The sequence below is a fragment of the Musa acuminata genome, chromosome BXJ3-8, assembly GCF_036884655.1.
Source record: "Musa acuminata AAA Group cultivar baxijiao chromosome BXJ3-8, Cavendish_Baxijiao_AAA, whole genome shotgun sequence".
NCBI lineage: Eukaryota > Viridiplantae > Streptophyta > Magnoliopsida > Zingiberales > Musaceae > Musa > Musa acuminata.
Window position 1 is genome coordinate 44,609,977 of NC_088356.1, and position 27,380 is coordinate 44,637,356.

A 27,380-nucleotide genomic window follows, 5' to 3' on the forward strand; every position below is an offset into this window, starting at 1 on the left:
CTTTCCTGACCTCTCATGAACAACTCTCTATCTGTTCTCTTCTTAGATGTTTCACATGATCATACCATGCAAGGAATCAAATTTCGATGACGGATATCAAATCATATAAATTAATATCGACCGCCCCATCTTATGATATACCAACACTGCAAAACAAATAACAAAGTGAGAGTTAAACCATTGATGATAATGAGGGGATACCCTCTAAAGCATAAAACTCCCACTCTGAAGCCAAATTCTCATGATGTAAAGAAAAATGTCCCTCGTAATCACCAAATTTTTTGTAGAGTTTTTTCTATAGAAGAACATGTCCGTGATATGCAGCAGAAAAGAAATAATACAAAATGAGCTTTTGGATTCATATTATACAAGATATGCTGCTCAACACAAAATAATGTCATAATGTGATGTTTGATCAGGTCTTAACACTATGTTGGATTACTTTGGCTCACCAACAAAACTGCCCAATCAGAGGGAACTATACGGTTTAAAAAAAAACAATTAAGAAAACTAAAAGAGTGAATTTTAAGGGCTATACAAGTTTGAGACCCTGATGACCATGGTCCTTGGACCCATGCAGAAAGATGCATAATCTCAAAACTTGTATCAGAAGAAACAAGATTGGTTGCAGTCCCTACAAATATCAGACTGAGCAATTATTTATTCTAATTAAACATAAAAGGTGTCTAATCTCAGCTGGAATTGAATTTAATTAGTGTCTACAACACTGGGATTTATGAATGAAAATTAAGGGGGAGGAAAAATCCCCCTGGCCAGCTTTAGCATCTCTTCTCTGCGGTTTAGGCTTCCACCTAACATCACCCTATTAATGTTTTAGATACCCATTGAAAATGTTAACCGATTTAAGTGTACCTCCATTCCTCGGTGACCAAGTAACGGATATTAAATCAGTTACTATAGATCCATGGCCAACCTTGATATATAAATCTTCAACGCTTCCTTTATCATGATGTGGCTTTGGATTTTAATTTTTGTTTCTTGGAGTCCAATGAAGCTAAAGATGTCCCTAATCCAACAGGAGCTTCATCTTTGTGGCCTGACCCACTGGCATCAGTAGCCCCAACAGAGCCATCAGACACGCAGCCATTACCTGCATCCTTGGGTTCTTGTGCTTGGCCACTATTTGGAGCATCAGGAGTAGAACTTGAATTGATGATGTTGAGAAGTTGTGATAATGGGGGCAACGGTTGGACAGGAGCTGCATTCTGGCGAACGAGGATGCCTCTGGCTGCAGCTTTCTTCCGTGCTTCTGCTACTGCTTGAGCTGCTCTCTCGTCAACTCTCCTTCCACGAGGAAGGGCCTCACCAACCACAGAAGTGCTTCGAGACTTATTGACTGTTAAGCCGGCATTCCAAGACCTGGCTGCAGTTTGGAAAGCTTGTACCAGTTCAGGATTTGCCTGTTGAAGCAAAAGAAGATATATCAAATGCCAGACTTTGCATAAGCAGAAGAATGTGATAATTAATGTGGGGATTCAGAATTGAACCAAGGAAATTCAAGAACCACTGCAAGGATTCTAGCTCATGATTTATGGCTTGGAGAAAAGTACAAAGCAGAAACTTTCAGTAACGTGAATTTATGTCACTAGCCATGCACCTATAACTTAACATGACTTTAACCACTAATAAACAGCATACAAATGGTCATCAATATGATAAACTGCAGAACAAATTAATGGACACCATTTGATAAAAAAGGGCATTGTCTGCTTCCACCTATGCAACAGTAGGTGCACAGTAGTGCTAATATAGATGGTCAGGCACCATGAACCAACCTACCCTGGAGGTTACAAAACAATAAGCCAATCCTTCCTAATCATTGTGTTTGTATGAAACAATCAGATAAGGCACCATAAAAAATTGCAGTTAATGCAAAATATAATGTTGCATTAACTGATGGCACTATAGCCTTTTACCCTACAAATATATAGGGTCTTAATTAGGAAAACAAATGCATCAACGTATAGCATTAACATGAAGTCCAAATCGTATATGTCATAGTTAGTAACTGCATATAAAGAAAACCAAAACGTAGCATGTCACTTGTTTGTAAATGCCAGGACAGACGGACACAAGGCCATTCCATACTTTGCTTATTTATAAAATTCTCATAATAGCTATGAAATATGAGTATAAGTTAGTCATCCATAACTAGGATGAAACCTAAAAAATGGAACACTACTAAAATTATTTTTCCCTAGCTTACATGATCAATTAAAGATTTATTCAACAAAATAAACTAAATATCCAGAGACATTTTAATCATAGCAGAACATAGTGCCTTGGTGGCATATGATTTCATCTGGACTTCCAATATCAGGAAAGAACCTAACAGAACTAATGTTTAATGTCAATAAAGAAACTTCATTTAGGAGATATCAGGTAGAGGTACACTACCTTCAAAATATTGATAGCCTTGAGGGCAGAAGCGGAATCAACAGTTTGTCCTTTTTGCTTTTGTGCATTCACCTGGTTCAACGAAAACAAATAGAAAAAGAATGTAACGTCGAGCACTGAATAGGCTTGCAAGTGGAGCAAAACTCCCATATTCTTTGAGAGAACTGATGGCAATACTCAAAAAACTATTGACCAAGAATACTTTAGTGAACTAAATTGCAGCATGATCTTTAAATTTTCCTTTCATGTTCTACCAGGAAAATGAATTAGTTAAAGTCTTACCTTACTAACTTCTACTTTCCCCTTTTGTTAGGTGTCATCAGAGTTTGCTTTCCTAATAGAAGCGCTAGAGCAACCTCCTATGCCTTTGATACTGTAAAGGAACAATCAGCACATGATTCTCTTTTTTTTTTTTCTTAATCTTTTCACATCTCTTCTTGTGCCTGTTCTTTTCCCCGTTCCTTATATGGTGGTCTATAGCATAGAGCTACCTCAGTTTCAATCAAAATGTATCTACACTTGGGGCCCATGGCAGAAAACAATTTCTCGCTCCACTGCGCAAAAAATGGCCGACCTTCTGTCCTGTTTCATCTAGATTAACCTGATAACTATTTTCTCAGTTGCAAGAACAACCACAAACCACAATTTCCTAACTACTTGGTATTGGCTAGATCTTCTCAGTTGCATGGCACTATAATATCTACCAATAGGAGTATATTTATCCATTCCTACAATATAACAAATTAGCATTACATCTTTTCCACATTACTGAAACTTGCAATTACCTGCTGTTCACGCAATCTAAATGTCTCCATCCAACTTTCTGATTCTTTTGTTCTTGAATCTTCCTCTCCAAGCTGCTTAACTAGTATATCATGAGTTTTCTTTTCATGCTGCCATCAGAATAACCAGTAAGTGCAAATTCTAGCATCATTCTATAAGCTAACTCAACAAGTATCACTGAAGATACATGCCTGAATAGAAAGTCTGTAGGCACCCATACAGTCAAATGCAATGGCAAGAGCATGATAACACACTGCAGTCTGAATATGTTCAGGACCAAGAAGCCTTTCATTCTTTTTCAGAGCTTCTTGTAAATACCGGAGAGCAGTTTCCATGTTTCCGATATCCTGGTACATCATAGCAACATTTATGAAGGTTGCTGCAACATCAGGATGATCAGGCCCTGATGATAAGCTAAGTAGAAGCAGTGTCCGAGACATATGACGCAGACCAAGTTCTGTCTGATTTAGACCATGGTAGAAAAGAGCAATATTCCCATAGCTGAAATACCAAAATATCATAGACGCATATTCAGATTGTGAAAATTAATGGTGGAAGAATATCGGATAGAACGAATGAAAAATAAAAGAAGATAAGCCACTACCTATGAGCAGTGTCAGGGTGATCTAGACCAAGGCAACGCTCATTTATAATTAGTTCTTTATGCTGTTGCACAATTGCTCCTGCAATGTCACCCGCATGATATAAAACCATTGCCAGATACCTGAGAAAGGAAGAAACAAAAGCCATCAAGGAAAGCAAGTTATAAAAACTCCTGAAGCAAAACGGAATGACAAAAAAAAATGTGGTTTAATAACAGGAATAATTAACAACTTGAGGTGATGATTTACAAATCTTTTGTTTGTATTTCTGATGCTCATTTATTTAGATTAGTTTGGTGCACTAGCCGCTCTTATCTATTGATGATAAAAGATCGACGTTTCAAAAATATATATATACAAAGATCAATGATTATACCGACAACAACTAGCCACATCTCGGTGCAAAGGACCTGTAATCTGCAACAAATCAATAAAACTAAGGAACTCCAAATGTAAAAAAATGATTGGAAACAAACACAAAAATGAAAAGAGCCTACTTGCTGAAGTATGGAAAAGGCTTCAGAAAAAAGAGTGTAAGCCTCATTGAGCAGTCCCTGAACGAAGTAGCATCATATGTTACTTCAACATTGCCAGCTTGCATTATTAACACAAGAAAACACATCAAAAAAATTTCCCTTCATTATTGGTCTTTGACATGTACCTCAGATAATCTAGCTTTCCCTGATTCCATGAGATCCTTTGCTTCTGAACACGTAGGAACCGAATGTTTTACAACAGGTTGGAGATTCAAAATATCTGAGGTTTGGAATGGTAGTGAAGCACCAAGATCATACTTTCTCGCTGCAATTGTTATCCCTACCTGTCTCAAGCACAATAATTTGATAAATAATCTTAACATACTAATTTTGTAAGCAGAAGCAGTTCAAACAATTGTCCTGAATAACACCAATAACTTGCACCGATCTTAATAACACTAATCTTGCACCAAATTGTCCTGAATAATTAATACAGTATACATATAACTCTTAATAGATTTCTGACAAAAAACTTGTAGATGGCTACAATTGTATGCTAAAGAAAAAAAAATGCACAAAAAGATCAAACCATAAATTATTAATGAAATAAACAAGAGATCAATCTATAACAACCAGAAAGTAGATTGTAGAACTACAATGACGTTCTGGTTTCATAATTTCGAATCAGACAACAGAGTATAAAAAGTCTTACTGGAAAAAAAAATTAGACAGTGAACTTCTAATAATTGGAGATGAAGATGTACGGTACAACCTTTTGGCACAAATTGCGAATAACTGCCAGCTTTTTTACCCGAGTCCTTGCAGCATCTGGTAATTCAAACTTGAATAAAAAACAAGTCGAAACTATTAGGTTTCGCAGTTTCTTTTTATGAACAGAAATCACAAGTGATTGATTTACCTGATATTTGAAATTTGCAAATTCCTGAATGCGAGACCATAATCCTTCAGAGGTTAAATGCATATATGATAGATGATTTTTAGTAGAAAATTCTCCATGGAGCCGTCTAATTTGACCCTTCATGAACTTATGCTGAGATTGGTGGCGTCCTTGGGCCTGCCAAAGATCATGTAAAAGAATAATGTAATCAAACCATCAATAAAATCATCCAAGTTCAGAAAGAAAAGTTGAAAATACAAGTTTGACAAGGATGCTTTTCCTTTTTGAATTTTGTAAGAGGCAAGGAAACAATATCATAATAAGTTGCATTAGAACAAGCAGATATCCTAGAATTACAACCAAAACTAACAATAGAGCTTCCTTTTAATTAACCTAAGATATCTAAGAAACCTCAGAGCACATAAGCTGTACTGTGGAATGCCTATCCTTTTGTCCCAGGCAAGATACAGAGATTGCCGAAGGCAACTACTATGCTGACAGCTGGTGATGGGGAACGCTTATAAGAGTTAATGCTTGGTTTGAATTTCTATTACATTCCAATTGGACTAATAATGAAAAATCACTTAACCACAACATTAAAGCCAAATTATCACAAAATCTAAAGTTGCTGTACAGGAGATCATCAGCTCACCTCAATATCACGTAGCGCAAGTATCTACATAATCAATTCCTAGTTGTTTTGATCAAGCATAAATGGAAAAAATGAGACAATTTTGTGTCTGCATGTAGAAACCAATTAATTTGTATGTATTTAATGACTGGCACTAAAGAGACGAATAAGAACAGGCATGCTCTAATGCAGGTAAAACATCTAAAATATATCATGTACTACAGATATAATTTCAACAGCGTATTCTGCGATACACGAAAACAGTAGGAAGGAGACAAGATTTGCCATACTTTCTTTTGGGTTTTTGACTGCATATTGTCTGAATTGCCTTTTGCAGCAACAGGTGAAACATGCCCAATAAAACAATTAAAGAAATGTGTGATGGCTGGCCCTAGATCATGATCCTCAGACTCCCTAAGTAAATCCTACAAGAGACAGAAATAAGAATTAACCCACAGGACATAAAGCAAATTAGCAATATATAATGGCAATACATAAGTATTTTAGCATGCGAAATTTTATTCCTTAGCAAGATTTCTAGTTAATGTGGGAAGCTCATTGTATCAACTCCTATCAAGAACAAAGGAATCCACAAAAAGAAACAGTAGCTATCCAATGCCTATAGCTACTCATGATACCTTGAGTACTAAAAACAGGTTGTACATGAAACGCACCTTATGCAAAAAAATATTGACTGCCATCGAATATAACTACCATGTATGTAGATTCAAAAACTAACAATTCAATAGCTAATTAAATTGATTAAAGACAACATGCTTAACAGCATCAAAGTAATATCAAAATACTTGCCAACAAGAATATCTGCATAGAAAGAATCCTAGAAAGCTATAGATGCAATAATTTTGGCAAGCTCCAGTAAAATAATGATAAACTCATCAACCTACAGAAAAACAATAAAAAAACACAGAAAATGTACATTAATATATGCATATAAGTATGACCGTCACAAACTCTGACATTTCAAATTCCTCTTATTAGGGGTAGAACCATGAACCAGATTCAAGGGATCAGCCTATTTAACAAACAAAACATGGAAGCAAAAAATCTTACTTGACGTTTCTGCAGCAGGAATTAAAATCAAAATCAGATATATGGTACACCACTCAACCACTTAAGGAATCATATTAAAAAATGTTACTGTAGTCAGGTTATTACCCATATCTGATATTATAAGGCATACTTCACCTTCCCAAAGATTCTGACCACGTCTTCTTATAAAACATCAAGTACGCATGTCACTGTGGATAAAGTAACAAAGACAAACAATTAGCTGACATGAAAAAGAATACCTTTAGGATGTGCTTCGTTGACCTAACAACAATCTCAGTGGAGCATATATCCCATAGATGAGGCAAATGCTTGATCATATTAGCTACCTGACAATAAAACAGTGTGAATTAGTATATGGAAAGCTCGAGATAAACACCAATTAAAAAACGAAGTATACTTTTCCAAGATATCGAATGTTTATCCCATGAGCATGGAGTGCATCAGCTAATGTTTGGCCATCCATAGGTGAAATCTCAAGAGTGCAAAGATCTTGAACACATTTTGGGATAACCACATCCACGAGATAAGAACCAGCTTTCCTAACAACTGATTCATCAGCATTAATTTCCTAATGATAGGAACAGAGTACAACACACAAAGATCAAATTAGTGCCAAAAAGTACAGTAAGGTGAAACCTATAGTAGACGATCAATTATGCAAGTTTACCTCTTGGTCACCGGCCATTTTAAAATCAGTAAACACATTCGGATTCAGAAGTATTTTGTCAGATGAGATACCAAGCACAAAAGGCACAGGAGCACGTTCTTCATCCGTATTTGAGCTGTCTTCTACAGTAACCTGCACAGAGATTTTTTTTCAATCTTAGAACCATAGCAAATTCCTTTCATTTTTTCACATAAACTATTGAAAGAAATGATGTTTCCTTACACGATGGTTTTTCTTGTTAGGTATAACACAGGCACATCCCATGACTAAAGCCTGGTATGTGCCTGATTTGACTGTATAAATTTGTTAATATTATGGGCATCTGCCAAAGAAACCAGCCTAATGACACACGGCAGCATAGCCAGTATGATTAATCCACACTTTAGTAAATAATTCCTGTGATTAAAGGACCTATGAGGTGGAGCATGAACATTTGCCTGGCTTAACTGCATGTGGTGGCATAGCCAGCTTAATTAACCAAGCTTTACTATGTAATTATTATACTGGATGGACATTTAAAGTGGAACATGTAAATTTTTCTTTTGACTTCTTAGTTATTCAACCATACGTAGGCCAATATGTGCACATTTTGGGCAAATGGTGGACAAAGAACCAATACAAAACCAAAGAATCTGAGAGAAGAAAGCACCAGCCCCTTTGCTTTTGTGGATTTGGATATAATGGTGAAATTAAAAGTTAAGAGGTGCCATCATAGCAAATAAATTTTCATACTAGCAAAAATAAATGTCACACAGGACATATTCAACTTAAAGAATTCACTTGGCAACTAAAATAATCCATCAGCATAAACAAAAGAATCAAGATCTGATATTAGCACTCACCGTTACATCGCCACTGCTAATATCTTGATTGCACGGGGCTTCTGGGGCCTGTGTTGTTGTTTTAGCACTAGATTGTGACCTCTCTGCTGCTTCAGCCTGTATGAAATAAATAATGATCGACTTGAGAACGAATCTCTGGATTTCATCATGAGATAAATTTTCTTACTGAAAACAATTTTACCACACAAAATGAAGCAACAAGCTCAGGCCTCAAGACACAAAATCGGTGTGCTGGTCCAATATAATTTGCATCACGCGGAGTCACTCTCATCAAATCCAAAAGATAGTGCCTAAGAATATTGCAAAATATCAGAACATATACACTATGAAAAGTCTGACCCTAGTTACATTAGTCTATATTGTATAATTTGCATCAGGGGGAGGCAATAGAATGCAACGATGAAAAAACTGTGGGGTTTTATTTTAACTTGAAAAATGGCAATCTGCAAAAGAAGGAACCTAGATAGAAAGCTGCTAAAGAACCATTAAATTCAAAAAAACCATCACAAATAAAAAGGGTGATATAGAAATTGAAGAAGTCGTTGAGTTAAACATGAAACATACCAAAAAGAATCAAACCCATTGGTGCACAATCAGAAAGCCCAAGCATGGACAGGTACAGCCAAATACAAGGGCATGTCCTATTAAATATTCTAGGATACTCAATTCACCTTCAAATGTATCCAAGCATACAGAAGCATCTTTAAGGCTGCAGCTCTGTCTTTTTTTATGCCTGAATTCATCTTTGAACTATGCATGTGTTTCTCTCTAAAAATAATTACACAGAAAGATGAAGGGTCTAGATATCCTAATAAACCTCCGGAAAGAAAGGAAATTAACATTTGCCTCCAGTTTTGGAAGCAAATGATCAACAGCTCTGCATTTTCAATTTTGAGAGCATAATTATTGTAAAGAGAAAGCAATTGTCGTAGTCGAGTAACCACTTCACTGACATTCAAAAAGGTTGATATTTATTACCTGTCATCACTACCCACAATACCCTTGCATTCTACTGGAGCAGCTAATTTGACAGCATTTCCCGAACCATCCAACACCATGTGTTCCTTCAAGTGGAGGCACTTGGCTGCCTCTACAACCTAGAAAAAGCATTAGATGATATGTCATAAGATTGCTCATGGAACAATAGAATCAAAGAACAAAGTGATGTATGCAAATAATAAAATAAAGAATTAGAACTTTGAGAGAGTCAGAAGTATACATTAATTTTACATGAAATTGTATATCTGTGAGCATTTCACCAGAATCATCGGCAATCAAATCTTTAACTGTACTTAAACAATTTTCATTATGAGAAAATTGCAATAGAATGATGGAAATATCTAAAGATCCTTATTATTGAAGACTATTTTACATGAATTCCAACAGTCCATCCCCCATCAAGAATCTGTGTTTAGCTTCTACCACTGGATTATTTATGCTGCTAAACCAATCTCAATTGTCAACGTTGCAAGGGAGCTAAACTTGATAGGCAACTGACTCAATAATCTAAGTGAAAGCAGGAAAATATAATTGTAGATTGACCTCGTCCTAAATTGGTTGCTTTTGCAACTATCTGCAGATAAGGCAGCTAATAAGAATATAGACAAAGATATCACAAAATCAGGAAAAGGAAGGAAAAAAAGGAAATTAGGCCAAACAGAAAAACCCAATAAATGTTAATTGTCTAAAGAATATTATTGGTGACTCACCTTGGAATGAAATGATTCATTCCAATAGATCTTCTTTCCATTGTCAACGGAACCATACTGTAGGGAGTTTGATTTATCTCCTTGAAGGATACCAGGAATAATGCTCTGAAATCAATGTACACTATTAGAAAACTTGCCCAAATTTCATAGAAAATAATTTAACAAACTGAGTGTTGTTAAGAGTAAAAAAAGTCAGTCAACACATGCTAATATTGAGAAAATGGCAAAACCTCATTGACATAAGCCTCTTGGGTGAACAGTGTAGTCAGTTGTACTACTGAGAAATCTCGGAATATAAAACCTCTACTTTCCTATAAACCTAGGTGTACAGTAAGACATACAAAGTACATAATCATAAGATCAAGAGCTCTCAATTCCAGTTGGGCTTTTCAAGAATACCCATCATGATATTATTGTAGTTTCTTTCCAAACACTAGTTAAACTTTGGGTCTTCTGTCTTTGACATAGCCTTTCATTGCTTGATTCTTTTTCTTTCATTTAGTGGCGGAAGTAAAAGGCTACCTAAGGGATACAATACTTGGTCAACACACAGACAAGTTTAATACTTGTAAATTAGCACTCTGGACGCTTTCAGATTTATGAGGCAACCCTCCCAATCGCCCAGAAAAAGGTGAGAGAACTCGTTTCCACAATTTCCATTGGGCAATTTGAATATGGAGTACACAAATATTTTTTAACAATGGAACATAAATATCACTATGGTGGCAAACAGAGAAAAGTTGAATAATAATTCCTTCAAGAGAAATAGCTTCAAGACAAAAAGGAGAAGAGAGAGAGGAGGTATAAAAGGAGGGTCCCCAAGTGCACCTGTGCTACCACTCTATAGCCTCTGTAATCAACTATAGCCATTGCAAGATTATAAAGTCCAGGAACATCAGCTTCCTGGTAGGCTTTGGTTCCTTTCAGATCATTATTTGCAGAAGCATATGTGGCCTGCTCACTATCAGCAATCTGCACCTCAGCAGATGCATCAGTCATGAGATCTGAAACACCTTGTTTTTGTTCTTTATCTGGGCTCGTGGACATACACATGCTGGAGTTGGCAGTGGCCCCAAACAACTTATTACCAGCGGTCCTTGCCGGAGGATTACATGATACTTTGTCCTCACAGTTTTCAGAAACATCTCTAGAGTTCATCTGAACATTTGGTTCTTGACTTTTGGACGTATGTCCAAGGTCAGCATCCACAGCAAAACTGAAGAAAATGTTATTATGTACATACCTATAAAAAACAGAGCACACAAGTTTGTTAAGAAGGCCATAGACTTATCTAGAAACATGTTATTAAAGATCAAAGCTTTAAATACATGTGGAAATAAAGACAAACTGGATAAGAATGTGCTGATGCCTGATAGAAAGTGCAATAGTTGAATAGCAGTAAAAGATCTTGCAGAAATAAACAGATGATTCATCATAATGAAGACTAGCAACTGAAATTTTGAAAATGCTTTATTTATTCAACACCACCGAGGTTCAGAAAGGAGTTAAAGCCACTAATAAAATAAAATGCAGACCCTTTTGGGCCAATGTTGACAGGGATATAATAAAACATTTGCACTTGAGAATTTACAATAGCCACAATGGATTTGAATAAGAACACTAATTCAAAACCCATAAATTTCTAGTAAATAACAGGCCAGTGTTCAAAAATTCTATCGTACAAACCAATTACAACTTAATATGAATAAAAAAGACACTAAAGATTGACAACTGACATAATTTGTTATGCTAACTAAACAATAATAACTGGGAGTATAAAGTTTCTCCAACTAAAGTAAATTTATTACAAACATGTTGACCGCTTGGCGGAAACAACAAAAGTTGACAGCACAGAATAGCAGAACAGAACCTAATGCATCAAAATGAATTTTAAATGATGGCAAATTCATATTCACCTTCAAAATCAGGCTGTAAAGTAACTCCATGATTCCTCAACATTTTGTTTCATAGCCCAGCATCAGTAGAGAAACAAATAGTTGTTCAAAATAATACATCAGAAAAAAAAATTATCATGCTTTGAATCTTTTCGATAGGGTTATTCTCATGCTTCAGACTCAAACGATCGATGTATAAGTTGAAAATTTTACTAGATAAAAAACTCTCTTCCCAGTCTCTTCCTACATGTCACCTATTTACTACTTTGCAACAACCAAGTTATTAATATGTGACTACCTTCCTCTGCAAATTAACGTTGCAAGAAGAGTCCTACTTGAAACTCCCATGGCAAATTTATATCACTCAAAAATTACTTATTTGAAATTATGATAACCAAATAGTTGAATATTGTATGTAAATGACGACTTCTATAACATATATGACTAAACGAAGTGTGAGGAAGCATTTTGGGTTGCCTGGTTAAAGCCAGTTCAGCAGTCATTGGGTTAGAGGCTACCAAGTTGGAACAACAAACAACTGATCCCAGAGCAAATTTAGGATTTCTGGTGTGCAAGTTAGCGGGTTCAGTAGTGAAGAGGTATACAAGGGCGATACAAGGCCACATCTGCAAAATGATTTTGAACTATATTTCATGCTTTGATCAGCTAGTCGAGCATTTGAGTGAGATTGTGATGCCTCGGTCCTCATTGAAAGTTGGTAATGGGTGGTAAGTAAAAATAAGATTATATGGGCCTACTATCAGTAACTTGGAATTATGCATTTCATGTCATATGATCTAAGGCCTGCTAGTGCAAGTTATTGGGCTACCAGCTGATAGATTGTGACAGAAATCATGAATCAAGAGTCATTTGAATCTAACAAGGTTGTTAAAATAATTAATATAGCACTGAAAAACTTCAAAAGAAGAAACAATGGGTCCAGATGGTAGACTTCTACAAATTTGCTACCCAAGTACTTATTGGTTAATGGCATACATTCACACTGCAAAAGAAAAAAAAGAGTGATGCATACTAATCTGAATTAACTTACATATGAAAACACTCAGGATCTGTTGGATTAATAGGGGGAATACATCTGCTGATGACTCCTATTGCACCCTCGATTGCTGCATCAACGAAATCACAAGTCACTTTATAAAGAGCCCTTTCACGCAATATCCTGAAACAACATGTTAACTTTTAAGTCAGAGAAAACTAAAATGAATATTTTGTTATACAACTTCATAGAAAACAGTTCTGAGCACAAGATCAGAAAACAAGTTGCACTACAGAAAGGTGAAGAGGAAATCAAGAAAGAATTTAAACCTAATCCTGTGTATATATGTACTCGAGTACAAAACAAACCTTTCTTGAAGAGTCTTATGAGGAAACTCTCGACATGACTGTAATTCTTCATTCCAATCCCTTTGCATGCCGATAAGCTCGCTTCCAAATGAAAGAGAAAGAGAATCTTCTGCCCTTGCTGGGTCCCTTTTATGATCTGCAAAAGATCATTGGGTTCATCTAAAAGAACTATGGGTAAAGTTTAATTGCTGAGCACATAAGGACAAGTTGTTTTGCAAGATAAATGGCACCAAAATTTGAATGATCTCCAAAATAGCCATCAACTCATGCAATAAAGAAGACATGTTCCCACTAAGACAAAGAGGAGACAAGATTGATTAAATGAGGGTGAGAAGTAGGAACCACAAAAGTTGCGTCTCTACTGGTGGAAAGTTGTATAAATAATTTTATGATGTATCTCTTGACAAATAGATATATTTTAGTAGTAGCCTCATCACATCCAACTGAAAGCTCAATTTACTTGCCGGTCTTTTACCAGTCAATTAGAATGACATTTTTCCAGTCCAGATTTCTTTTGACCTATTGTCATAGACTTAGTTAGAATTGTCTAAGTCATGACGCACCCTTGAGGCAATGTCACGAACTTAGCTGGAATTACCAGAGTCATGAGGCACCCTTGCGTTAATGTCGCAAACTTAGCTGAGATTGTCTAAATTGTGAGGCACCCTTGCATTATCCGTTCGCAAAAGGTCAGCCTAGTTGTAACCTCGCTTAGATCCCAAAGGACCTGTAAAAGAGCAAACTGATTAGTTTGAAAGCGAGCGACGGACAAGTCCTGACGTCCCGCAAAGAAGACAACTTTATAAGCAATTCAGCAAACGCTCAATGTGCAAGAGAGAAAAGAGAGGAAGGAAAAAACAAGGACTTTAGAAGACAAACGAACAGTCGTAAGACTGCAAACGACTGCCACTCGGGTGTTGGGCGCGATGGCAGGTTCCCGTAGGCTTAACGTGCAAACTTGTGAATCCAATCAATGCCTAACACTACTCCAAACCCCCATCAGCCCTATGCCACCCAGGGGTTTTCAGGGTTCTGAGATGGTTAACGTTTCGCACAACACCACAACATACAAAAAATAGGCCATGACACCTAAAAACTAAGCCAATTTGGGGATGTTCTGTTATTCTGGTGAGCAATCACGCTACAAACTGTTCCTACTCATAATTTTCCAACAAAATCATACAAAAACACCACAAAACACGCTACCAAACATATGTACAAGAAAACAAAAGTGACGAATGGCCCGTTGACAAAGATGTTACAGGTGCACAATGATCATTTGTGACATTCTCCCCCACTTAACTATCAACGCCCTCGTCGACGCTTGCTGCTAAGCTTTGATGACTGCTTCTTCGTGTCCCAGGGCCACTTCACCAAGAACTCGATCATCACTTAGCAGTTCATCTAACAGCTTCCTAAGACTATCACTTAGCAGTTCATCTAACAGCTTCCTATAAGCTTTGCCAACTCTGGAGGGGCCATGCGGTATAGTGGTCTCGTTGGAGGCTTCACTCCCGATTCCAGCTCGATGTGATGATCTACGCCACTGCGTCATGGCAGAGTTTTTGGCAACTCAAGTGGCATAACGTCGGTGAACTCCTTCAAAACGTCCGCCACTATAGCAGGTTTATGAGTAACCTCCACATCAAATGGCTCTAGTTTTACCGTGGCCACAAAAGTTAGTTTGCCCTTTTGCACCAACTTCTTTAGTTATAGAGCAGATATTTGTCGTGGATCCTTGGTTTCTCCTCAATAAACAGGAACCACGAAGGGATCGTCACTGCCCATCAAGCATAAGGAGTTTAGGAATGGCATTGGCGCCAACTTCGTTATGTGCATGAACTTTATTCCAAGGATTACATGGAAGTCATCCAACGGAATCGCCATCATATTTGTGCTTCAGTTCCATGTCCCAATCTTGATGAGGACCCCCTTTGCCAATCTAGATATCTGCTTAGCCACCGAGTTCACAGCCTTCATCCGATTTTGGTTCTTCTCCAAGTTCAGCCCAAGTCGCTTTGCTTCTCAATTGGCAATGAAATTGTGGGTAGCACTCGTGTCCACCATCGCACGGGTTGTTCGGCCATTTAGCTTGATGTCCATGTACATCAGCTTGCTACTCCATGCTTCGTCTTTATGTTCTCCTCTACTTGACCCCGTAACGCATTCAACAAAGGCATTATTCTCATCTAGGGTCCTTACAACTCCTCATCATCGTTGTTGAATTCCGAACTACTAAAACTAAGGGCGACGACCTTGCCCTTGTCCGATCTAGAGAGTGGATTGATATTGTTAATGCATTAAGTGCTTACTTTTATGGGCACTCCCTCACCATGTATGATCTTTTGCACAAGAAGTATCTGTCAGGTTTTGGGGCATTGCCTTTTGAGCTTGGCCCTTTGTGAAAACTTCTTTTCTTTTGCTTGCTTCTAGACTCCTTCCCTTGAGAATACTTGGATGAGCGATTTTCCAAAGATTGTTTCCTTTTCCCCAAGAACTCCGAGGAAACAAAGTCGATGAGCCTTTCCACAATTACAATTACCTAAATCACATTAGTGATATTCCTTCGATGCAGTTCCTGCTGTGCCCACGGCTTTAGGCTATCAAGGAAGCTGAACAACTTGTCCTTCTCGAGCATATCTTGTATGTCCAGCATCAGTGCAAAAAATTGCATTGGGTAGTCCCAAATGAAGGTACTTTGGTGAAGTTGTCTCAGATTCCTTCTTGTGATGAACTCCACATTCTCGAGTAGGAACTGAGTTATCAACTCCCGCTTCAAGTCCTCTCATGTGTCCACTCAACGCCAACCTTGTTGGATCTCTTCCTTACGTGTTCACCACCAAAGTCTTGCATCCCCATTCAGAAACATGGTTGCTATCAAACTTTAGTTTCTTCAAAATCGGCCCTCATAGTTCGACAATACTGTTTCATGTCAAACAGAAAATTCTCGAGCTCATTCGCATCCCTGACACCCTCCTAGTAATGCCGCTCGGGTGCCCTCAAGTATTGTGTGGAGAAACGAGAGGTGTTGCTCCCTCCCACATTAAGAGCCCATGTGAGAAATGTAATCCAAGACATGAGCTCTGCCACGACTTCGTGTAGGTGTTAAAAACCCTTTTCTAAGCCTTAAACAGTCAAATTGGCCATTTGACATAGGACAATCTCAACCCTTGATCAATAACGATCAAAATCTGATTGTTATCGACCAGTACTGATCGATAACGATCGGATTTCGACCGTTACTGCCTAGTACAGACTCCATATCACCCGATACAAGGTCAAGTAATCGATACCACCCAATAAAGGGCGACCCGTGTACCGATATCCTGTCAGACCGATACATATCGCTTATACTGGGCAATACGCATCGGCACAATAAACCTTGGTTCCTACTCACTATTTTCAAACAAAAACACACAAAAACAAGACAAAACACGCTGTCAAACATATGTACAAGCAAGCAAAAGCGACAAACAATACATTGACGAAAATATTCGTGACACTATAGCGCAATAAAAAGAGGATCTCCTGGCTATATTATATTTAGATTAGCAGTATGCTAGCATTTGCATTTTAAAATCAAAGACTGTCTTGAAGGTCACAACAAGGTGTTCAGAAAGCAATAGCATCAGGAATTTCTCAAGAAAGCAAACTAACATGACAACAAATAGGAAAAACTACACCATGGATGAAAACTCTCTTGGACCATGTATTAGGAAATAGGAAGCACAGCGACCAGGGTGTATGAAGATAAATGACAAATAGAAGCAAACTCTATCTTATCTCAATCTAATTAGTAAAAAACAACCAGACTCCTTTATGATCATGAGAAATGAAAGATTTAAGAGTTAGCAGTCTGCTGATAAGTAGACTAGAATGCACAGGAGACAAGTTGATTTCAACATTTATGAGTTTAACTGTGATAGTAGACCTACATATCTAGAAGAAATACCTAAGGAAACTATACATAGAAAATTTATCCGGAAAAATAATGCATCAAATCATAGAGGAAAGCGGTAAAAAAATAGGAAGCTAAACATGCAATATGTTAATATCACTCGTTACTAATACCTGGAATAGGATATACTCCCAACCATGTATTTGGTGGCAAAAGTGATTGAACACTTTCAAAAGGATGTGTAGATGCTTTTCGGTCCAAAATTTCCCGAAAACCTGCAACAATCCTATTAAACTGAGAATTGAGAATAACACGTAAAACTTAGCAAAACACACACAAACATGAGCTACCTTTCTTGAACTTGGAGCTGATCTTTTGCAACAAACCAATTAGAGTGCTTGTCTCATAAGCAGGCTTTAATGGTCTAGGATCCAGAATTCTTGCTGTGCTAGAATTCACATAAAAACCTCGTGTGGTTCCTGTGATGCAATATGTGTTTCCTTCTAGTGACACTACATCCATATAAATCAGATCTCCAACTAATCTACAAAAGAGAGGAAAATGCCAAAGCACATCAAAGTTAATATAAAGATCAAATATACAAGACTAAACTTGCTTGTTATAAGTTACTAAAAAAAGGACTGAACAAATAAATGGTTATATACATTTTGGGTATCAAATTAAAATCGATTGAAACAAGACTATAATACTGCATAAAAACAAAAAACCTGCAACACAACATCTTTGCATCATCTACACTGCAGATGTAAAAATATCATGGTTTATTTAACAGACAAGATAGAAGGTTTGTCTAACTAAATATGGTAGGCCATTATGCCTGTGTAAATGCAAAACAAAGTAAATCTCAAGTACCAATTCCTATTAGTTCATCATAATTTATCACATAAAGTTTTACACTTTATGCAGAATATAGCCAACACATGTTCAATATCTCATGTCTGTTCTTTTTAGTTATTTTTTATGGGAAATACAAATACAGCACAAAAGTGGGTCCAAGGAAGAAAATACCAGGATACAATTACTATGATTGGCTAGAGTCCACAAAAGTGAAAGAAAACATCTCAGAAAAAAAAGGCTGTCTTGTTAATCATATAGTGGAACATTCCTAGATTACACCAACAGAAAAAAATAAATTTTGAGAAATCATTAATGTATATTTTAACAGAATATATCACAATAAATCTGAAATTTATGTAAAAGCTAGGCAGTAAAATAAGTCTTTTTTTTAATTTAAACTACTTTGAAAATCTTATCTGTCTATGCAGACCATGAAGTTGCATATGCATATTTCAACTGCAATTCTAATGTGTACTGCTATCAGGGGTACACATGTAATAATAGCAAGGTCTTCAATTTCAAATAATATCGTCCGTACCGGGCGGTATATACCAGTCCGTCAGTAAACTAATACACAGACCACCTGCTACCTGACAGTATTTTTTTACTTATAATATATATATATATATATATATATATATATATATATATATATATATATATATATATATATATATATGCGACGTCGCCCGACGTGGGGAGAAGAGAGGCGACGTCGTTTTTTTTTACTTTTATAAATATATATATATAAAGGCGACTTTGCCTCGTTTTACTACGACATCGCCCCACATGGGAAGAAGAGAGGCAATGTTGCACCTTTTTTACCACTTTTATATATAAATATATATATATAAGATTATATATATATATATATATATATATATATAGAGGCAACGTCGCCTTGTTTTTCTACGGCATCGCCCCGCCTGGGGAGCAGAGAGGCGACGTCGCCTCGCTTGGGGAGAAGAGAGGCGATGTCGCCAAAAAAATTTTATTTTATTATTACTATTATTATTATTATTGACGGTATACCAAGCGATATACCGCTCAGTATACAATATCGTACCGTACCAAGCGATTGTCGAAACTCCAGTACGATACAATATTTCAATCCTTGAATAATAGAAAATTTAAGGTTTGTATGTATGTCGCTGAAAAATGATAGAAGACAAAAATTAAATTTGTGAGGAATCTACTTCTACAAAACCTCATGTTTCAAGAAAGTATGATGCAATTTTAAACTTCTGCAGAGGTAAGTAAGCAATTTTTTGCCTTTATCTTTTTTATCCTTTTAAATAAAGGTTCATGATTATAGAATGTACATCTAAAGAAGCAAAAACCAAGAGTTAAATTAAAAACTAAGTAAAGATCAATTAACAATTAGACGGAAACTCAACAATAAATATTAGAAATACTAAAACAGAACAAAGAAGGTTAAACAGAAAGCAATTTACCTCCTGTAACTTGGAGGAGGGTTAAAAGTGGAGAAAATGATGCTCTCAACACATTTGATCTCCTTAGGTGAGGGCGATGACAGCAGATCAGAAAGGGCACCAGTAATATCCTCCATGAATCCTGGTCGATCAGTCTCTGCAGATTCCACTTTCACAGCATCTGTATAACAGAAGATTTATAATCAGAGTAATGAAAAAAATAAAACATAGCTGCATTGGAGAAGAATTCTTCCACACAGGGAATATATGATAAAAAATAACAAACATAAAATAGATACTGAAAAACAAGAAACAACCAACAAAACAAAACAAGGGATACTCCAACAACTAAAAATGGTGACCAGAAAAAGTAATATTACAAATGCTGGACAGCAATGCAGAAATACAGACCTGAGGTTTTTTGTTGTGTGTTTTCATGCTGCAAAGCCAGCAATGTCGATAAGGATGGCTGCAAACTTGCAAGAGAGAGCAATTCCCGGCAACGATGGATATGAGACCGGATGGATCTGTCATTGTATAATGCTGCAAAATAGAATCAATTATCACCCATTAGGCTGATCAACTCCACAAAAATCAATGAAGAAAAAACAGTGGTAACAATGTCTACATCAAGCTTTAAATAGTGCTGCAAAATAGATCAATCGTCACCAGTTGGGCTGACGAACTCCACAAAGGCCAAAGAAGAAGAAACAGTTGTAACAAAGTCGACATCAAGGTTTAAAATTCACGATCCGATGCTGATACTGGTCAGCAGCCAGGCCAGAACGGTTATCATATGAATCAATGTGCTGACACTCAGTATAAAGTCAGTACTGTCAGCACCACCCTAACCAAACAGAGAGGGAGAGAAGAGGAAAGAGGAAGATAAGTAGAAGAGGAAAGAGGAAGAGGACTAGGAGGAGAACACAACGGAGGACGATCATCAATCGAAAAGGTGATGGTCGTGATGGAGGAGAGGCAAAGGAAGTGGCATACCAGAGGTTGAGTGATAACGATTACGAGGAAGCAACAGTGACAGCGACGAGGAGAAAGAGCAGGGGAAACACACACACACACACAAAACACATGAGAGAAAGAAAAGGAAAGAGAGAGCACACCTAAAAACAGAAAGAAAGGAAAAGAATAAAAGAAAAAGATGGTTCTCATAAGTTATCAAATAAAAAAAAAGATAAGAGGACTAGGCAATAAGCCTCCCGCCTGATATGCCCAGTTCCAATGGTCAAGACCAGCAATATGCCCTGGACAATAATCATACCAGGTGGTAAGCCCCACACAAATAGGTTCTGAGCAAAACTCAATGGCGTGCTTACCAATTCACATTTGGAACGGTAAATACCAGATAGTACCTACCGGTATTTCTGATTTTGAATGCCCTAGTCTATATACCTGCAACCATCTCTAAGGAGCAACCACCGGCAGTAATATCTGCAACTTCAGAAATTTCATTGTAGTCTTCTAAATGATGACTGGAACCATCTTTTGTATGCAAAAACAAATCATAGCAAGTAAAGAAACAAGTCTCTGGAGCATCAAGAAGGAACTGTCTGACATCCATCACAGAATCCCCTGGGCTTAGCTGAAATTCAAAACCAAAGTTGCTGTGTGAAGAGCTAGGCTTAGCTAAAATTCAAAACCAAAGTTGACATGTGAAGTGCAAAATGACAAAGAGAAATAATTTTAATTTGCCACACAGTCGTCAAAAAGGTGCATGAATAAGCTGAATTTTGTCACCGAAAGCAACATAAGAGACAGCATGACGGCAGTAAGAAAAAAACAAATAATCTACTTTCATTCCTATTTGGTGTAAGCCTAATAAACATTGCAAAGAGCAAATTTTTCAGGATTACAAGCCAGGTTGCATCTTTTAACAATCCTAAAGTAACATCAACTCTCATCAGCATGAGGTTAGCTGTGGTGCGCAATGCACACTATAATGCGGTGCTCCATAAAAGGTTCACCAGAGTCTCACAACTAGTAATGTCAACCCTCTAACTGGTTCCAAATCCTAAGCAAAACCAATACCATTGAGGAGCTAGGAGCTCACCAGATCACTATATGACAAATTTGCAGGAAGCATGATCTAACATCATTTGTAGCAAGTTTGAGTTCATATAAACAATAAAACAGAACAAAACAAACACCTCAAAAGGCATCATACTTGAATCGCTTTGAATTGTTATAACAATGTTAAAGACTCCCAAGTTATTTACAAAAAAATATGCATGTCCATCCCTGAAGACAATAAGAAATTGTGTGATGCACACACAATCTAGCAACATGGATGTTCATATAATGGAATGTGCACTAAACTATCTGCAAGTGTGAATTAGAATGCCAAGAACAAAGCTACAATAGTAGAATTATCAAATAAAGAAATAAATTTGGAAAAATCTAGTTCATTCAGTAGTTGCATGTCATTCCAAAAATATCAACACGTAGCAAAAAGAAAAGGGCAACAGCATCTATCTTGAAGCAACTAACCTGCAACTCTAGTTTCTCACCAGAAAGTGCCTTGACTGGCACAGGGTAGAGATGAAGATCACCTGCATAGCAGAGCGGGGAAAAGGTAATTGCTAGCTTCAGTTGTAAAGCCCCAGTAAGAAACTAATTGCAGTGGCATTTAGGTGCTTGGAAGAACATATCAAATACATGTATCACATGTTATAAACAAGTTCAATTTAACAAGTATAGAGTATAACTTATTTGTTACAAACATATCAAACAAGTAAAAGAATCTGACATAAACATCAAAATAATAATTTTCCCATATGTTACATGCCACAAAATCAGCTGAGCATTTTGGCTATAGAACATTTTTGTGCAGACAGCAAGTTGCTTTTAATTAAGAAAACACAACACCTTTGCAGTCTCTAACAACCCTCACCTACATTGTGGTCGTGGACATCAACGAGCAAACTGATGAACACGCAGAAATTGCTTCTTTTTGACAAAAAAATCACTTGATCTCCAAAAAAAAGGCAAGGATATATGAAAGGAAGCACTTCAACAAATTGAAAATAAAAAAATACACCTTCAGCCTGCTTTGTAGCTGTTGCTGGAGCATCTCCCTTCTGTGCCTTGTCACCCACACTACCATCCGTTGCAGGAGTTCTACTTGCCCCTTCGACTCCATTGGCATCACCATTAGATGCTTCCACAGCACCCGAACCATCATGGGATAATGCCGATGAATCTAGTGGCTTCAGTTGTGATTCTGCTGAACTCAGGGAATCGGAATTCAATGTTCTCCCCTTATTCTTTCCCTTAGATTTTCCAGCCATCTGTTTTGGTGAAATGTCAATTAGAAAACATGTACTAGTTTATTCAGTAAACTCCCACTATAATCATGATTCCTTGCAGGGGAAAGAAGATGATAACCAACAATGGCACAGAAACTCCTTGCCTCAGTTAAAAAAAAAAGACCACACAACTCCTCAAAGAGCTACCGAACAGAACGAGAAGAGAAGATATATTTGCAAAAGATCACCCAAAAATGGAAAAAGCAAAACAAGAACAGGAAAGAATTCGCATTCATACGAATACACAACTTCTGCATACTAAGTTAATGGAGACAGTGTTTCCATCGGTCATACTTCGGCATGCCAAACGCGCCAACAAAAAATCCAGAGCAAGTAATTAATGGATCGAAAACAACAAATTAAATAAGAGTAGCAGTAGCCAGACACTTTCCCACAATACAGCAGGTGCCAAAAGCGCTCCTGACTGACATTCGATCAGCAGACACAACCATTTGGCGATCACAGGAGTTCACTTAATGAAAAACACGAAAGAAAAGATCGAAACCCAAATCCAATGGAGAAAAAGAAAGGACAACAATAGGAGTGCAATATAGAAACTCTTGGTCAATACTACTGGGGTAAATCAAACCAATCCCACTAAACAATTCGGCAAAGCATGCAAAGAAAACGTACAATAATCAGAACACTTCGATTGAGCTACATGACTCTAAAAAAAAAAAGAACGAACGATCGGTGAGGAAACTTCTTCCAGAAGGGAGAGCGAAAGGGAGGCAGAAGATTACCGAGAAGCTAAAGAAAGAGGAGGAAGCGAGGATTAGTTGGAACGGGAGAAAGATAGGGAATTTTTGGGAGAGGGGCGGGCGTAGGGGAGAAGAAGAGGAGAAGAGAGAGCGGGAGGGGAAGAGGCGGCGGCTCCGAGTGAAATGATGATGGAAGACCTTCCTGTGTCTTTGGTGTTTTAGGGGAGGGGGGCCGTTTTCGAAATTGGCCCATCCATTTATCTTGCGATCAACCGAACCGTCCCCGACGATCGCACCCATATCGTGATTGCCCCAGGCTGCGGTGGCGGGTCCCACGTGAGCCCCGCTGTTTCACCGGCTTAACCACGCCGATGGTGCAACACGTGGGAGTAAGCAGCAAAAAAGTGGGTTCGTGCGTAGGCTTTCCTTCGCTTTGCACAAGGTTTTGTGTGTGGCCATGCTACATGTTCGGGGTGCACTCCCTCAATCACCCCTGGAACCTTTCCGGGGTGATGTAGTCTCCCAGGGTGGGACGCTAACGAGTCGTTTTCTGCCACATGGAGTTGCCCCACACGAGACAACACTTCCATTGTGGGGCCCACACGAGTGGGGCTGCGGGAGCTGGAGTCGCGTCACCCCTGAAGCATTACGTTGCACCATAAGAAGTCATACGCATCTCGGCTCTTTAATATGCCACCCAAATCATATCAATGTTGCTGTGCTAAGCCTGTTTGATGTTTCTTGGATGTATGATACCATTTGCGATAGTATTAATAACGTTATCCGAGATTTTATGTAGGGAAAGGGGGATAATTCTAGTGGCTTACAACAGGTCATTCATGCGAAATAGAACAATTTTCCTTGTGGAGTGTTCATGCGAAATGAAATCATGTTCTATCAGACTAAAAAGACACTATCCAATATTGCTACTGAGGAATGACAGTCTGTGAAGAGAAGCCCTTCAGGCAGGCGGTGAGGGACGGCCTCATATTTACATGGGTTAGAGACGCATGCTCGCAAAACTGGCAGCATCATCATCAGCAGCAGCAGCCCGAGACTAAGCAGATGAGAGTGGTGGCTAAGAAGGGGAAACGAAATCTTCCGCTCATCGCATCGAGATGAGAGTGCGCTTGGCCCGTTTCGCAGGCGGCATCGGCGACCTCTTCAGGTTCTCCGTCACAAGCCTCTCCATCTCACCGATATAAATCTCCAAGTTCTTCTCGTATTCGGTTGGTTGATCGGGTGGATCCTCCCTAGGAGATGAGGCGTTGGAAGACGAACATATCTGGGGTGGTTGCTCCGTTGCAGAAACGGAGGAACTGCCGGCAGCTGCAGGGATGGAAGAGGAATCGAGGAGACCCTTCTCAACTGCTGCTGGTTCAGGGTCGGAGGTCCTTTGCCGGGCCGTAGCAGCAGCCCTTACACGCATCCTTCTCCGCTCCAAAGCATTGACGATGACGGTGATATCGCGGAGAGGCGTACGAGGATACCACTCGGGCAGAGGACTCTTCCTCGTCCGGCCACGGCGTCGCGCTGCCCGCGACGGGGTGACGTTCTCCTTGTCGTCGGTGGCGAACACCACACTCTGGACACGCGTTGATCTCGATCCCGTCCTCGACGCTAGGTAAGCAGCCCTCCGGATCCAGAACCCCAGGTTGGTGGCACTTCCCGTGGTCTCCCTGCCCCGATTCACCCCCTGCCTCGTCTCGGCCATTCTTTCCACCACTGCGACCGCACACAGATTCCGCCATTAAAACCAAAGAATTAGAGGAGAAGATCACGTGTAATGGCTTTCACTCATTGAAACCCCAACTCTTACCGAATTAGCTTCCGATTCTTCTCTATTTCTTTCTTCTTTCCTGCCGATCACAGATAACACTCAAGATCCTTTTCTTCTCTTGGTCCCCTTCAAGTCCCAAACAAGGAGAAAAGCCTGAGACAAACTAACGAACAAAGAGCAGCTTGCTAAGTATTATTTCTTACCAAAAAAGGCTTCAGATTCTCCTCCTTTTACTCCAAACTCCCAACTCAACACAAAAGAGACCAAATCAGACCCAGGAAAGGCAAGAGAGATGGAAGGAAAAGCATTCAAGAAAACTGCTTCAGATCTCTCGCTTCCTCTTCCTCTACCCCTTCCCCGATCTCCTCTTCTTCGTCGTCCGAGATGGTGAGCGAGATAAGATCCGGAACTGGTGGCGTCGAGATCGGCGATTGGTCAGCGGCTGGGTAAGTTAGAACAGACGGGTTCGATATATGTGGCGGACTCCAAACTACGGCTGAAATGTTGTGCGGGGTGGGTTACGATCACCGCGCGGTCGAGTTCCGCCCCCATTTCAAAATTTCAAAATTAGGGAATGGGCGGTGACCAGATTTTGTCGGGTGGCAGACGCGCCGAAGTACAACTTATTCAAGTTTACTAAAGATGCTACAGGAAAACAGCCGACTAATCCATGCCATTGACCTAATTACTCTATTTTATTCTCAAAGAAAGATAACAAGAGAGAGTAATTCTTGGGTTTTACTGAACTAATTACGTATTATTTCTATAATTAGTTATCTTTAATATCTCGATATCTATATTTACAAAGTAAATTATTTAATTTTAATATTATAATAAATTTTTTTTTAATTTTTAATCTTACATAAGAATTTTAATATTTTATTTTCATAAATATAAAATATAAAGACTCAATATAACTTTTAAATAATATAAAAATAAGATACTAAAGATAACTAATTACAAAGATAATATATAATTAGTTCGATTTTACATGTCTCTCAATGATCAGCATCAATATAATAACAAAGGATTATCCTATAAAATATTCTAAAATATCGAATGATTTATTATCTCAGTATTGATATCAAGATAGTATGTCATAGCTTAATTTCATTATTTTTTTGGTTCATCAACATCAGAACATTATTGTGTCATTAATAATGGATTTTAATCTCTTGATCAACAAATAATGTTATTATAGAGAACACAAATAAATGAGCTTTAGCCACGAAAGAATTGTAGATTTAGTACTGCATGCGATTCACATATCAACTCCAAGCAATCCCATCCGACCTCTCTTTCGAAACCACGTAGAAAGAAAGAAGGCAGACCGGAGCTGATGACACTCACAGAAGAAACAAAGCACAAATGCAACGTGAAATGGATCGCAAGCAACGATGGCTGCCCTTCCGTCCTCCTCCCTGTGGGGTCACTGCAAGTAGAAGGCGAAGAAGGAGAGGAGGGAGGCCCCGATGGCGGCGCCGACGGCGGGGGTGGCCGCGAAGGACGAGCTGGTGGGGGAAGGAGCCGGGGCGTCGGCCGCAAGGGCGCCGGCGGCAGAGGCGGCCACGACGAGGACGGCGCAGGCGATCTTTCTCATCTCCATTGCTGGTGGCGAGAAAGAGAGGCTTATTCTGATCTCGTGGCAGCTGCTGCTCCTTCTTCTTGGTGTCGTTCACATGCCTGAGGAGGGATTTATAGGGTGCGGGAATGGCTGGGATGGATGGGCAGTCGGAGAGGCTGGAAGAAGGTTTTGTGGCCTTCCCGTTGTTTAAGGGCAGCATGCGGTGGATATGTGCTGTAAGGTAGGGTTGGTCTTCTCCTTTTTACGTGCAGGCATGTGCATGAGAACCGGACACTCTGCAACAGCCAAGAAGGCTTCTTTCTTTTAAGACTGCTTTCATTTGACACCCTCTTAGGGAATGATTTCTGCCATTGGAAGCTTTTTTTGGAAGCAAAAATAGTCTCTGGTGCACCTCAACAAAGATGACAAGTACTTCTATATTACTCTTATGATCATCATTAGTAAAAAC

General features: G+C 38.5%; 2 protein-coding genes across 3 annotated transcripts; both read right to left on the minus strand.

Moving 5' to 3' along the window:
- Positions 1 to 625: 625 nt before the first annotated feature.
- LOC135645512 (clustered mitochondria protein-like) lies at positions 626 to 23,778 on the minus strand. The gene is made up of 29 exons (XM_065163960.1): positions 23,610 to 23,778; positions 22,599 to 22,848; positions 22,049 to 22,110; positions 20,954 to 21,143; positions 19,958 to 20,089; positions 19,568 to 19,727; positions 17,606 to 17,799; positions 17,429 to 17,530; positions 13,358 to 13,493; positions 13,044 to 13,172; positions 10,926 to 11,340; positions 10,098 to 10,202; positions 9,367 to 9,485; positions 8,570 to 8,678; positions 8,389 to 8,484; positions 7,547 to 7,678; positions 7,277 to 7,447; positions 7,119 to 7,205; positions 6,099 to 6,233; positions 5,199 to 5,354; positions 5,052 to 5,120; positions 4,465 to 4,623; positions 4,301 to 4,357; positions 4,180 to 4,220; positions 3,806 to 3,925; positions 3,393 to 3,702; positions 3,204 to 3,311; positions 2,419 to 2,490; positions 626 to 1,421 (listed from the first exon to the last, which is right to left on the minus strand). Exons 2-29 carry the CDS (start codon positions 22,846 to 22,848, stop codon positions 966 to 968), a joined length of 4,272 nt encoding a protein of 1,423 aa, XP_065020032.1. The 5' UTR covers positions 23,610 to 23,778; the 3' UTR covers positions 626 to 965.
- A 664-nt stretch (positions 23,779 to 24,442) lies between these two features.
- On the minus strand, positions 24,443 to 25,776 carry LOC135644475 (protein POLYCHOME-like). Of its 2 annotated transcripts, XM_065162062.1 has the most exons (3): positions 25,551 to 25,776; positions 25,387 to 25,473; positions 24,443 to 25,292 (listed from the first exon to the last, which is right to left on the minus strand). In XM_065162062.1, the coding sequence occupies exon 3, from the start codon at positions 25,279 to 25,281 to the stop codon at positions 24,673 to 24,675; it is 609 nt and encodes a 202-aa protein (XP_065018134.1). In that variant the 5' UTR covers positions 25,282 to 25,292; positions 25,387 to 25,473; positions 25,551 to 25,776; the 3' UTR covers positions 24,443 to 24,672. The 2 variants fall into 2 exon arrangements, with proteins under 2 accessions (XP_065018134.1, XP_065018135.1); XM_065162063.1 differs by lacking the exon at positions 25,551 to 25,776 and having other exon boundaries at positions 25,387 to 25,526.
- Between the last annotated feature and the right edge of the window lie 1,604 nt (positions 25,777 to 27,380).